This window comes from Ailuropoda melanoleuca, chromosome 3 (genome assembly GCF_002007445.2).
Source record: "Ailuropoda melanoleuca isolate Jingjing chromosome 3, ASM200744v2, whole genome shotgun sequence".
Classification (NCBI taxonomy): Eukaryota; Metazoa; Chordata; class Mammalia; order Carnivora; family Ursidae; genus Ailuropoda; species Ailuropoda melanoleuca.
Genome location: NC_048220.1, coordinates 23,614,250 through 23,628,716, shown reverse-complemented (window position 1 = coordinate 23,628,716; position 14,467 = coordinate 23,614,250). Strand labels below are relative to the sequence as shown.

The 14,467-nt window shown below is 41.2% G+C and overlaps 1 protein-coding gene across 2 annotated transcripts; it reads right to left on the bottom strand.

Annotated features, from left to right (window-relative positions):
• Positions 1–4,645: 4,645 nt before the first annotated feature.
• Positions 4,646–14,214, bottom strand: CAMLG (calcium modulating ligand). Of its 2 annotated transcripts, XM_002912920.4 has the most exons (4): positions 13,925–14,213; positions 11,570–12,030; positions 9,838–9,903; positions 4,646–5,262 (listed from the first exon to the last, which is right to left on the bottom strand). In XM_002912920.4, exons 1-4 carry the CDS (start codon positions 14,094–14,096, stop codon positions 5,071–5,073), a joined length of 891 nt encoding a protein of 296 aa, XP_002912966.1. In that variant the 5' UTR covers positions 14,097–14,213; the 3' UTR covers positions 4,646–5,070. The 2 variants fall into 2 exon arrangements, with proteins under 2 accessions (XP_002912966.1, XP_034511918.1); XM_034656027.1 differs by lacking the exon at positions 9,838–9,903 and having other exon boundaries at positions 13,925–14,214.
• Positions 14,215–14,467: the final 253 nt, after the last annotated feature.

The following is a 14,467-nucleotide window of genomic DNA, read 5'->3' as shown; positions in this document are numbered from 1 at the left end:
GCAGCTTTTTCTGCCCAAGGGTCCTGTCCCCGTGCTTTAATAAACCACCATTTTGCACCAAAGACGTCTCAAGAATTCTTTCTTGGCCAACAGCTCTGGCCTCACCCGACCGAACCTCACCTATATTCCAAAACCACATCACTACCAACATCTCCATTCACTTTCATTCATTTATACATTCATTCATTTATATGTATTGTTGTGTATGGGACATGTCTTACATCCGGGGAGCTTACAAGTTGGTGGGGGATATAGACATAACTAAAAACACAAGCAAATGTAATACAAAAAAGAGATTACAGCATGGGAGAGGAGTTCAGAAAGGGTTCCCTGAGAATGTGACCTGTGAGGTGAGATGTGAAGATTTGAGTAAAAGTCAAGTTGGTGGAGAAGAGGAGGAGCTAAAAGCATAATCCTAAGATTATAGTTGTTCTAAACATTGCCTGAGCTTGGAAGCTTTACAAAAAATACACGATGGGGGGCACCTGGGTGGCTCAAGTCTGTTAAGCAGCTGCCTTCAGCTCAGGTCATGATCCCAGGGTCTTGGGATGGAGCCCCATGTCCAGCTCCCCGCTCAGTGGGAGTCTGCTTCTCCCTCTTACCCTCCTCCCTCTCATGCTCTCTCTCACTCACTGTTTCTCTCTCTCAAATAAATAAAACCTTTAAAAAAAAATACACGATGGGGTATCTGGCTGGCTCAGTCTATAGAACATGCAGCTCTTGATCTCAGAGTTGTGAGTTCAAGCCCCAGGTTGGGTGTAGAGATTACCTAAAAATAAAGTCTTAAAATATATATATACATGGATGCGTGTGTTCCATACCGATATTCTGACTTACTTGGCCTGGAGTGCTTCCTGTGCACTGAGAATTGTTAAGCTTCTTCAGTGATTTTGAAGTACGCTTAAGGTTGAGAATGACTCACCTAGCAAAACACACTGAAAAGTTAAGTGTTGTTTTGATGAAAAGCTGTAACACAGTGAAGAGGCTCTCATAGTTTACATGCCTCTGTACTATTTTACATTCTTATACTTACAAAAGAAAATTTCTAGACTGATTGTGGCGGTTGATGCATGGATGTACACATTTGTCAAAACTCAATGAACTGTAAACTTTAAATTGGCACATTTTACTGTATGTAAATTCCACCTCAATAAATTTTATTTAAAAAAAAAAAAGAAAGAAACTGAGTTAAGAGTCCACAACAGGCTTCTGCTCTTCCTCTGTGCCTTCCTGCCCATCTGCGACAGCAGTGCAGTCCGTGCCCAGGGTGAAAGAGGCCTGGGCTGACACCCGACAGAATGGACACCAAGTATCAGAGCCACTCTACGCTGCTTCTATGTGGGCTAAAGGTAACAAGTATGGGTTTCAATCTAAGAGAAATAGGAAACCACTAGTGACTTAAACATAGAGACACTGAGAAGTGGTCAGATTCTGGATGTATTCCAGAGGCAGCTCTCCAAACACTGATTGATAAGTTGGATGTGAACTGTGAGGGAAAGGGAGGCATAAAGACAACTCTCAGACTTCAAACGGAGCTGTGGGCTGTGGCGATCTTGTGGACAAAGGCTTGGAAGCAGCAAATTTGGCAGTGGATGGAAAGAAAATCAGTGGATCTGGTGTAGTGATGTGATGTTTGAGCTGCCTACTAGATATCCAGGAGATAACGGCCACATAGGAGATACAGGAGTCTGGAGTTCAACGGAGAAATAGAGCTTGTCTGAAACGGGTGTCTGAGTGGCTTGGTTGCTTAAGTGGCTGCCTTCGGCTTGGGTCATGATCCCCTGTTCATGGGGAGCCTGTTTCTCCCTCTCCTCCCCATTCATGCTCTCTCTCGCTCTCTAATAAATAAAATCTTAAAAAGAAAAAAAGAACTTGTCTGAGAGACTGGGGTCATAAGCATTTTATAGAATGTTTAAGAATGCGGTATTTTAAGCCATGAAACTGGATGAGGCAGAGCAAAACTTAATGTTACAGCAGGAACAGATTTTTTAAACCACATACTTGAATTTCTTGATTTTAATTGAGAAAACTGAGACTCTGGAAACAAAAACTAAATCCTAGGTCACTAATCTTTTCGGAATCTAAACTGGAACCAGAACCCACGCATCTCATACCCAGGCCGGAGCTGTTCTCAAGATACTTCATTTCTAGGGGCACCTGGGTGGCACAGTGGTTAAGCATCTGCCTTCGGCTCAGGGCGTGATCCCGGCGTTATGGGATCGAGCCCCACATTCAGGCTCTTCCACTATGAGCCTGCTTCTTCCTCTCCCACTCCCCCTGCTTGTGTTCCCTCTCTCACTGGCTGTCTCTATCTCTGTCGAATAAATAAATAAAATCTTTAAAAAAAAAAAAAAGATACTTCATTTCTAACTTCCCCTTTAAAAAAAAAAAAAGATTTATTTGAGACAGAGAGATAGGGTGAGAGAGACAGTGCGCAAGCACAGGGAGGAGCAGAGGGAGAAGGAGAGAAACTCAAGGAGACTCCCCAGAGCATGGAATCCTACCTGGGGCTGGATCTCATAACCCTGACGTTATGACCTGAGTAGAAAACAAGAGTTGGACACTTAACCAACTGAGCCACCCAGGTACCCCTGTAACTCCCCTTTGAAAGAACACATTCATGTGACAATCCTGAAAGGCTTATGTTCACAAGATGTTTATATAAAGTTCACAGCAATTCTATGTCCCAGAAAGAGCTGTTTTTAACTATTAGGGCAGCTAAGAAGTAATTATAGTCTAGTATATCTCCAATATATCAGTTTTAACAAAATGCCCTGACTTCCAAAGAAGATTTTGATTCTAATTAACCCAGTTCTGTCTCATAACCTCTTGCTGTTTTTAGTACTGATGGTGATGCAAACACATCCATTCATACAACTAATCAGACTAAAAAGCTACTAGTCGAAGATGTCACTTTTCAATCTAGTTTTAACCCATATACATTTCATCCTTGAAATTTCTAAGTAAAAAATTATTCCCAACACCGAGAAACTGCCATTTCTGTGCGGTGTTGATGAACACACTTAAATTATTAGGATGATACTAATTGTCTGAATAAAAAAGGTGGCACCAACAGACACAGATTATAGCTAGCTCTTCTCTCTGAAAAGATTCGATAATGATTTACAAGTATTAAAGCTTCACATGCGTCAACTGCTTAAATGAGGCCTTTTTTTTTAATAAACAAAAGAAGAAAAAAATAAAAGAAGAAACAAAAGAAGTAAACATATGCAACTGAAGACCACTAGTGTCTTCCCACGGATTGGGAGGGGAAATGACAAATCCAAGTGTGCTTTCTAATCCTCTAGATACTAGATTCATTAGGAAATCAGGAAGAGTGTATGCTCATAATCTTATCCTAAGTCAGAGGAATAAATTATAGTTATTCTCTATTATTGTGGTTCAAAGTAAAATGACAAAAATAAAGACTTTGGGGGTGACTGGGTGGCTCAGTGCATTAAGCGTTTGCCTTCACATTAGGTCATGATCCCAGGGTCCTGGGATCAAGCCCCATTTGGGGGGGGCGGTCCCTGCTCAGCAGTGAGCCTGCTTCTCCCTCTCCCTCTACTGCTCCCCCTGCTTGTGCTCTGTCAAATAAATAAAATCTTAAAAAAAAAAAAAAGGCTTTGGGAGTAATGAAAAAAAATGTATACATGTTTACAATTTCACAAGGATTAATCAAATAGGCCATACAAAAATCTTTACAGAAATGTAATATTAAGCAATATAATGCTTAATGTTTTATAACCTTCCAAATATGATAGTGTTACCAAGTTATTTATAAGGGTATTTATGATACTAGGTTGCATACCCCAGTCAATTTTCAAATCCCATTTTTATATGTACTAATCATGCTATTCTAGTTTGCTTAAAAACCTTACTTCTAGGGGCACCTGGCTGGCTCAGCAGGAGGAGCACACAACTCTTGATCTTGGGGTCATGAGTTTGAGCCCCACGGTAGGTACAGAGATTACTTAAAAATTAAAAAAAAATCTTTAAAATGTAAACAATAAAAATAAATTAAAAACCTTACTTCTAGAAATTGAAAACTCAAAAAGTAAAAATTTCCAGTTATGAGTTTGGTAATAAAAAAACTTTTATAGGGGCACCTGGGTGGCTCAGTCATGATCCCAGGGTCCTGGAATCTAGCCCCGTATAGGGCTCCCTGCTGAGAGGGGAGGCTGCTTCTCCTTCTCTCTCTGTCTGCCTCGCCCCTTGCTTGTGCTGTCAAATAAATAAATAAAATCTTTAAAAAATAATAATAATAGGGGTGCTTGGGTGCCTCAGTCAGTTAAGTGGCTGCCTTCGGCTCAGGTCATGATCCCAGGGTCCTGGGACTGAGCCCCGCGTCAGTCTCCCTGCTCAGCAGAGAGCCTGCTTCTCCCTCTCCCTCTGCCTACTTGTGCTCTCTCTGTCAAATAAATAAATAAAATCTTTTAAAATGATAATAATAATTTTTCATAAATAAAAATTAAAATAAATACCTTCATAAATACCTTCTAATTTCACATGTATGAATGTTCATTTCTTTCATTACTCCATATTCGCACTGCAATAAAAATTAAGATACTCGACAAGAAAAGATAAAATCAGCTACCTTATTTAGCCCTTTTAAGTTAACATGTGCAGATTTAACATTAGACAGTTCAGTTTCTTTCACTTTATTTTTAAGACAGCTCCATTTCTCAGGACAGAACAACACAAATACAAGTTGCAGCCCTGGGGCTGGCTGAGACCGTGTTCATCTGCTCTCCTAAAAGCAGCAGCTCAGCTCCCAAAAGAAGAATTACAAACCTTAGAAGTTAGAGAAAAGTGGAGACAAGGGATTCTAATTAAACAAGAAAAGTCAGTTAATGACAATGGAAGTCTATTCTTCACAACAGTATTAACACAAATTCAACGCTTTTAAATCAGGGAACCTGCCATTCCATTCCTAATCAAATGATTTTACAGCCCCTATCAAGTACAAGAATCACGTGAAGGTGTAAACCCATTTGCCTCCTTCAGAGACACTGCAGCGTAGGAGAGCATGCACTCTTGGTAAGCTTCTCCCGCTGAGTGCCGCAAGCTTTACGGTACTTCAGAGCCCCAGTAATTAAGGAGTTCGTGACAAAAGATAAAAGTGAAAAAGTAGACACAGAGATCTGTGAAAACTTCGCCCATTTTGCTATAGGTATCCATCGATCGATTTATCACTTCAGCAGGAATTCCAGATAATAGAAGGGCAGCTGTTAGTACGGTTGTCTTTATCTTCTTTTCACCCTGTACACAGAAAGACTTCGATAAATCTTACAGCTTTCACAAGACTACTTAAGCTCTATCAAACATTATCAGTGCTGCTATTTTTGCCTGATTCAAAGCTGTTAATGAAGTTTCAAAACATCAATCAGTAATATATCAACAAACATTTCCTAAGCATGTAATATGTAAAGCAGCAAACAGCTAGGCAGTGGGGGAAAGACACCATTCGTGTTATCAAAAGTGAAAAAAAAAGTCTTACCTTGGAAGACAAGACATAAATAACAATTTAAGCTGTACACAATAGCACAAGACAAAAACGGGAGAAACATTACTACACGGGGCATAAATAACTGCTAAATGAAGGACATGAGTAATGTATGACACAGTGGCTCAAAGAAGACAGAATATTACTCCAGGATTATGTGTATAAAGAAAGCTCAGCAAAGGATTTCAGAAGGAAGCAAAATTAAAAACAGGCCCTCAAGAATGAGCAAGATTTAGATGCACAAAAATGAGAGGAAAAATCTTATCGGAGGGAAGTCTTAGACAACAAAAGTCAGAAGAGTGATAGCCATACTAAGTACAGAGTTATTTGTGACAGAATCATAGGAACATTCTGTAGAGCTCTAAGGGATTCACATTTGTTACACATGCAAAGGAATTCACACTTGTTACACATGCAGAAGGATATCACTGAACATTTATTTCCTTATGAAATTTTCTTGTCTAATTTTTAAAGACATTCAATGCTTAATTTTCATTTACTTAGTTGATCTGGTACCACCAAATCTAGTCACATGATTAAAAAACCTTTTTAAAGATTTTTTAAATTTTTTTATTTATTTATTTTTTGAGACAGCACGAGCAAGGAGGAGAGGCAGAGGGAGAAGGAGAAGCAGACTCCCCATTGAGCAGGGAACCCAACACGGGACTCAGTCCCAGCACCCTGGGATCATGACCTGAGCCAAAGGCAGCCGCTTAACCAACTGAGCCACCCAGGCACCCCAAAAACTTTTTACATATAAAAAGCTATTGTTACCCAAGAGAAATCAAAGCCTATGTACACAAAAAGATTCATACATATTCTCAGCTGCTTTAGGCGTAATAACCAAAAACTGGAAACAATGGAAACGATGTCCCCGGACAGGAGATCAGATAAACAAATGGAGACAGTCACACAATGTATTACTCAGAAAAAACAAAGAGGGGTGATAGCCCAATACACACAACAACATGGATGAACCTCAAAATTATGCAGAATAAAAGCCTTGTACCAAAACGTTATGTATAGGAATGATCCCAAATATATGAAGTACAAAAGCAGGGGCGCCTGGTGGGCTTAGTCAGTGGAGCATGCAACTCTTCATCTCGGGGTTGTGAGTTCAAGCCCCATGCTGGGTGTAGAGATAGACTTACAATCTTAAAAAAATGAAGCACTAAAACAGGCAAAAACTAATCTACAGTGGGAAAAAGGAAATGAGATTCTCAGGCTGTAGGGGCTGAAGCTGACTGGAAAGGGGTATGGTGGAACGTCCTGACAGTCACATTGTAAACCCTGAAAGGATCTGGGTTTCACAGGTTGTCAAAACTCACGGAATGGTATACTAAAGACTTGAGCATTTCACTGTATGAAAATTTTACCTTAAAGAAAAGAAGAAGAACCATAAACCACCACTAAATTGTAGTTAATGGTAGGTAGGCCGAAATGTGTAGGGGTAAAGCATACTGACATTTACATCTATAACATACTTTGAAATACATCAAGAAAGAAAAAAGATGAAAAAAACAAAAGATGGATTGAAAATGGAAAACTGGATAGACACATGATAATATAACAAAATGTTAATGATAGAATTTAGGTAGTAAGTATGAACGGGAGTTCACTGTACAATTTTTTAAACATTTCTATGAGTTTAAAAACTGTCACAAGGGGCACCTGGCTGGCTCCACTGGTGGAGCATGCAATTCTTGATCTCAGGATTCTGAGTTCGAGTCCCATGTTGGATGTGGAGATTACTTAAAAAAATAAAAAAATCCGCCTGAGTGGCTCAGTCAGGTTGAGCACCTGACTCTTGATCTCAGCTCAGGTTGTGATCTCGCGGTCCTGGGATCGAGCCCCATAATGGGCTCTATGCTCAGTGGGAAGTCTGCTTGGGAGTCTCTCTCTCCCTCTACCCTTCCCTCCCCACCCCCTGCACACACTCTCTCTCTCTCTAATAAATAAAATAAATCTTAAAAAATAAAAAATAAAGAACGCCTGGGTGGCTCAGTTGGTTAAGTGTCTGCCTTAGGCTCATATCATGATCCAGGAGTCCTGGGACCATTCCCATATCAGGCTCTCTACTCAGCGGGTAGCCTGCTTCTCCCTCTCCCTCTGCCTGCCACTCTGCCTACTTGTGCTCTCTGTGAAATAAATAAATAAAATCTTTCAAAAAATAAAGTTTAAAAAATTAAGTAAAATAAATCTTTTAAAAAAGTTACAACAAAATGTTTTTTGAGAAAAAAGTATACAGTAGTCTCCCTTCCTTTTCTCTCACCCATTTATCTAGTAACCCATATACACTCCCAGCACAAATAACCACTGTTAATAGTTTCGAGTAATATTCTTCCAGAGTATATGGGGCACCTGGCTGGCTCAGTCAATGGAGTGTGCGACTCTTGATCTCAGCGTTGTAGAGGTTTTCCTTCCTTCCTTCCTTCCTTCCTTCCTTCCTTCCTTCCTTCCTTCCTCCCTCCCTCCCTCCCTCCCTCCTTCCTTCCTTCCTTTCCTTTCCTCCCTCCCTCTCTCTCTCTCTTTCAAGTAGGCTCCATGCCCAGTGTGGAGCCCAACATGGGGCTCAAACTCATGACCACGAGATCAAGACCTGAGCTGAGGGGCGCCTGGGTGGCTCAGGTGGTTAAGCGGCTGCCTTCGGCTCAGGTTATGATCTCAGGGTACTGGGACTGAGCCCCATATCAGGCTCCCTGCTAAGCAGGGACTGCACCTGTCCCTCTCCCCGACCCCCAACTTCACATCCACTTGCTCTCTCAAATAAATAAACCTTAAAAAAAAAAATTCTTCCAAAGTTTCTTCACACATATCCAAGAATACCAAATATGTATTATTTTCTTCCTTTTTTTTTTTTAAAAAGATTTTATCCATTTATTTGAGAGAGAGAGAGAGAGAGAGAGACAGCATGAGCAGGAGGGGTAGAGGGAGAGAGAGAACCTCAAGCAGACTCCATGCTGAGTGTGGAGCCTGACACGGCCTCAACCCCAGGACCCTGAGATCATGACCTGAGCTGAAACCAAGAGTCAGATGCTTAACAACTGCACCACCCAGGCACCCCTATTTTTCTCCTTTTTATGAAACAAAGTAGCATACTAGAGATCCCATTCTGCATTTGTTTTCTTCTCTTAGTATTTCTTGGCAAGCTTACCATTATCCGTGTATCAGAGCTTCATCACTCTGAATAGATATGCCATAATTTAATGAGTCATTTATTAGTAGATATCTTTGCTGTTTCTAAACTTTGCTACTGCAAAACTATAGTCATTCAATAAATATACACCTATATCGTCCAAAAAATTAAAATAAATTTACAAATAAAAGAAAATTACATTTCTTTCTGTATTCTTTTACTTTGTATAAATAACCTATTTGACTCTTCATAAATATAAATGTTTCAAACCCATTAAAAACATACATGAGGTCTACCAGTGCATTACAAATGACTAAGCAAATGACTAAGTAGCTGTTTTCCAGTAAAAAACTCACACAGGGGGTGCCTAGGTGGCTCAATCAGTTAAGCGTCTGCCTAAGTGTCTGTAGGCTCAGGTCATGACCCCTTGGTCCTGGGATTGTGCCCTACATCGGGGTCCCTGCTCAGTGGAGACCCTGCTTCTCCTCCTCTCTCTGCCCCTCCCTGCCCCTTGCTCGTGCTCACTCTCTCGCTCTGTATCAAATAAATAAGTAAAATCTTAAAACAAAACAAAACAAAACCTCACACATAACTCAATTACATCAGTGAGTTTACTTTCTACACCAGCCAAGTCCCCTAAAACTGTGTTTACATCTGCAGTTAAGCAGACTAGGTAAACTGACACTCTCCGTGATTCTGTTCTGTAATTTTGGCCAAACATTTCTTGGAAATATCAGGCCCCTGACATTAAAGATACAGCACACTGTTATTAGGTATCCAGTAAGGAGCACAGTAAGATAAATGAACCCATTTTAAAATTAATTTCCTTCACTACAGATAAAACGTATTACTAAAGTCACTAAGTAATTAAACTGAACATTTTCTCAGAAAAATATTATTCAAACTCTGTGGTTAAGGTTTTCCCCCAACATGACAGACCAATATTTTTGTAAAATATGAAAAAAATGTTACGGCAATGTCAAATTGCCAAAAAGTTTCTTTTATAATCACTCACTTTCTGAACTTGTTACAAACAGAAATAGTTTTAAGATCAGCACTGGTGGGCCAGTGACACTTCTTGTAGCACTGACGCAGACCATGACTATGACTACTTTTTTTTTTTAAGTTCTTAAAATGATCTAGTCATCATTCAGTCTAAATACATCAACATAATTTAGAAAAAGTTTTAATTTACCTTGGGAAAATATTTGTATAGTCCCATGTACGCAAGTTGTAAAGTAAGAAACGGAGCAAATATGGACTGTGAAGACAGAAGATAAAATTATGTATTTCCAACATCATCATTCAAATCACAACAAACCAAACTAACAGCAGCTATAAAATTCCAAGCAAAAAAACCGTTAAAAAATATACATCTATTTAATCTTAGTGGCTGAAACCAGTCTTGTTTCTGCACAAGGGTGAAAAAAATAAAGGGACTGGATCTCATCATAAAACATGTTTCTCAAGTCAAGTCACATTCTTTCGATATCCCCCAAAATGTCTACACTCACAAAAACTTATTCTTTAAATGATTTAAAATATTCAACGGTGACAGATGTATAACACATCATGCAGTAAGGTTTCTATCATCTAGGGGTAATCAACGAACAATTTCAAAGCACACATGAAAGGCCCAGTACTCACTAGATGCCATACATTCCCAGACATGGGACAAGAAATGATCTCATTAGCTACACCGCTGGCATCCAAAGGACAAGCTATTCTTACTATAGATGAAATGGTGTGGTTGTCTGGATTCTTGCACAATTAAATCAGAAAGACCAAAACAGTAATTAATTTACATTTATTCCTAAAACTAAAAATATTATGAAGGGAGTGAAAGAGCAAACATTACCAGATGGACGTAGAGTGAAAGCAGTGAGAAATAACAGCTGAAAATATGATAGCAAGAAAACTCAAAAAAAACGAACAAAAAAATCCACCTCACACATAAATAGGACATAACTTTAAAATCCTAGATGCACAGAGCCCTTTAAATAAAGGGGGGGAAAAAAGCAGCTACACATCTCATTAAATGTTGAAAGCTATAATGACAATTTAATGTCAGATAAAGTCTGTACAACAGATTCTGTTTAAGAAAAAACTGTGCATAAAATAGATTTTAAAAAACTTTCTTGCTCGGGGCGCCTGGGTGGCACAGCTGTTAAGCATCTGCCTTCGGCTCAGGGCGTGATCCTGGCGTTATGGGATCGAGCCCNAAACTTTCTTGCTGAGTAATATAAACTTTAATTATCTGAAAAATTTGCTATGTGCCAGGTACTTGGTAGGTATTCTTAAAATGTCTAGTGAATGGAAATACTTCTAAGAGCAAGACACTGAACTATGAGCTATGCTTTTCTTCATTTCTCCTGGGTGAAGGCACAATGAAAACAGACTGCCATTATGATGATACTACAACATTATAAAATGTCGAAGTGCTTGCTGAATCACAGAAAAATTACATCATGTTCAGGACCACAGGAACTGCATTTTAAGGTTTCAAATTATTTGAAAAGTAATTATTACGTAGTACATGTAGATACTTTACCCTTTGGTTTTGGGAAGAAATTGCCTGCGTTAAAGCCCAGCTGTCACTTAGTAACTATGTGACCATGGGCAAATGATTTAACCTCTGAGTCTTCATTCCCTCATCCATAAAGCACAGAATCAGACGGATGAGGTTCAATCAATTAATACATATAAAGCATTCAAATGCTACCTAGAATGCAGAAAGAATTAACCAATTATTGTTGGGCTCTGTATTTAACCAGAACATTTCATCTACATCTAAGGTGAACAAGCAGTTTATAATATTATCTCCAAACAGCCACCTGAATCTGGTAAATAGTAACATTGGCCATCAATTCCACGGATTAAAAGCACTCATTATATAGCCAATTTGCAATTTCCATTATGTTGCTTACCAAGTATTTGCAAACAAAAGCTCTGACTCCAAAGGCAAGAAGCGCACATCCCACCAATCTAAATATTCGAAAAGAGTCAAATTCTTCTGTCGTATTTCCATCTTCTTGATTGGGTTTTTCACTAATCAGCTGTTTCCGTAGCTTCATTGCTTCTTCAAATCTGGAGAGGTATTGCTCAAGGCCATGGCGAGAACCCCTCTGGACAGTGTCTGCTGTCAGGTCCCCTCTGTTCCGCTGCCGGAGCTCAAGGTTTACATCATTACTGCACTCAGGGGGTTTAATGAAAGAGTCCAATTTGTCTCCCAGCTGAGTCCCCTTTACCTCGGCCACACCACTTTGCTGGTCAGTTGTTCCTGTACTGAGTGAATCGCCCAGCACTACTCGCTTTGAAACTGAAGGAATGGTGAGGGAGTTCAGCTTGTCACTGTCCTGCTGCTTTGATTTTGTTTGACCTTCTTCTTCTGAGGAAAGAAATTTAGAACCCTTATGTAGTGTATACCGGCAAACACCTTTCACATTAATATTAAAAAATATGCCGCTGTTAGAACTCTGCAGTCTCTGAATCGAAATACTGATTCTGCATAAAACATAAACTGGTTCCTTCCTCCACACCCTCAAACATATATCACCCCTAAAGAGTATTCTTTTATTTTTCCTTAAGATTTTATTTATTTATTTATTTGACAGAGAGAGAGAGAGACAGCCAGCGAGAGAGGGAACACAAGCAGGGAGAGTGGGAGAGGGAGAAGCAGGCTCCCAGCAGAGGAGCCTGATGTGGGGCTCGATCCCTGGACCCCGGGATCACGCCCTGAGCCAAAGGCAGATGCTTAACGACTGAGCCACCCAGGTGCCCCCAAAAGAGTATTCTTGCAGAGGATACAACCCAAACTTTGGGAGTAGGAAGACAAGACTAGCAGACAAATTAGGAAAGATGGTCATGGATGGAGCAAGCTATAAAGACCAGGTTTTCATGGATAATATATCCCAGAAGAATGACTACATTGCCTGCTCTAGCTTATTTGATTAAAAATACAAAATCATTAAAGCTTTTCAAAATCTGTGTTTTAATACTACATTTCTGAATCCAGAGTCCTGTCAGCATAGGGTGTGGCATATCCTACAGTAAAGCTACTGTTTACGTAATCCTTCTACTGTAGTGAGGGAGCCATTAGTAGGTAATCAAGCAGTTTGAGGATGCTGTTCTGCTTTAAAAGCAAAACAAAACCTTTAGTGGCAGAATTTTCAAAGCAAAAGAACAAAATACAGAATATAGCTTGAGAAAGACAATTAATGTCTTTGGAAATAATATCCTGCTGTTAATCATTAAAGGGAGAAATGTGTCTTTTAACTACTGTTCTAGAAGAATTTGAAATAGTGCTTCTTATCTTTCCTGCTAACTTGTGAACTATCTAAAAGCTCAGGGCTGTCTATCTAAAGCCCACAGAAATCACAAAGCTTTAAGCAGCTTGCAAACACTGAATAAAGCTCAATTACTAAAGGCAATCAATGGAAAGTTAGAGAACACTAGCACATACTAAGTGCTCAATAAATATTCACATGAATATGCACTGAATTGTGCATGCATTGGGCGAGAAATGAGGAACTCTCTTTAGGGTTTAAATGCGGTTCCTGACATCAATCACATCAATCTCAGCATACTAGGAGAGAAGATCTCAGGTGGGCACGTCCCACTTGTTGGGGGTATAAAGAACGGTCACCCAGTTTTATTTTCCTGTTGTAGAAAGCCTGTAGATGACAGTGTTGAGGGCACCGAACACAAACACCAGGGTATGACCATAAGAGTCCCATTTCCATGTAGGAAGGACTAGGGAGCAGTTCAGTAAACACAAGCTCCAGAGGGCCGACAGAGTAACAGCCAAAGGCAAAAGAAGATAGACGCTAGGAAAGGCACTGAGGGAAAGCATTTGGAACGAAAATAAAGGAAAGCATTTTCCTGAGGGGCACGATAGTCATGAGCAATCTGACTGGGGATAAAACGGGCGCCCTTCAAGAGAGGGGAGGGCGTGGGGAACGAAAAAGACAGCGTCTCTCTAGCATAACTGGACAGAGAGCACCATGGCATAGGTAGGGACTCAGGAGCCAAGGCGTCGCAGCCTGGGGCAGAGATGGGAATAATCTCAGAGCGAAGCCCACGGAATACTGAGGAGAGGGAGTAGAAACGTCCGGGGGTTAGTAAGTGAGAACTTGGGACATCACCTAGGAAGCGGGACAGGCGGGGAGGTCAGAGAGCAGGGCTTTGTCAAAAGGCCAGCGAGGCGTCACAGGGAAAGCAAGAATGATCTTGAAGACTCAAAGCGGTGGGCGGGAGAGTGAGGGGAGACGGAAGGCTCTCACCCGTGCCACTCGCGGGCCTGTGAAAGCCCATGATCCGGTTGATGCGCTGTTCCGAGTTCATAAGCAGCTTCCTCCGCCGCAGCTCGGCCCGACGCTGGGAAGCCGACAGGCCTGAGGTTGCCGGAGCCCCCGGCCGGTCGCCGCTGTCAGGCGCGACGGTCACCGGCTCCATCTTCCCCTCCAAAACCAGGGAACGCTAAAGCGGGTGCCGGAGGTGGCAGCCGCCGCGCAGATGACTTAAGGCCAGGCCGCAGGGCGCGAGTCCACCCCCCGCCGCAGACCCGCCCCCGACGCCAGGCCGGAGAGGCGGGTTAAGCATGCGCGCCGCCCGACCGGACAAAGCGCGAGGGTTGCGCCGCCATCTTGAATGAGGGCAGAGAGGCCCGCCCCACATTTTCGCCTGGGCTGGCTCTCGCTGCTCCTCTACCCCCGCCACCGGGATTCTCTGATGTTCACTCGGAGGTGTAGAAAAAACGGCCTCCATCCTGACGAGAGAGAAAGAAATGAGGGCGAGGCGGAAACCCACTCGAAGTCGGTGCCCAA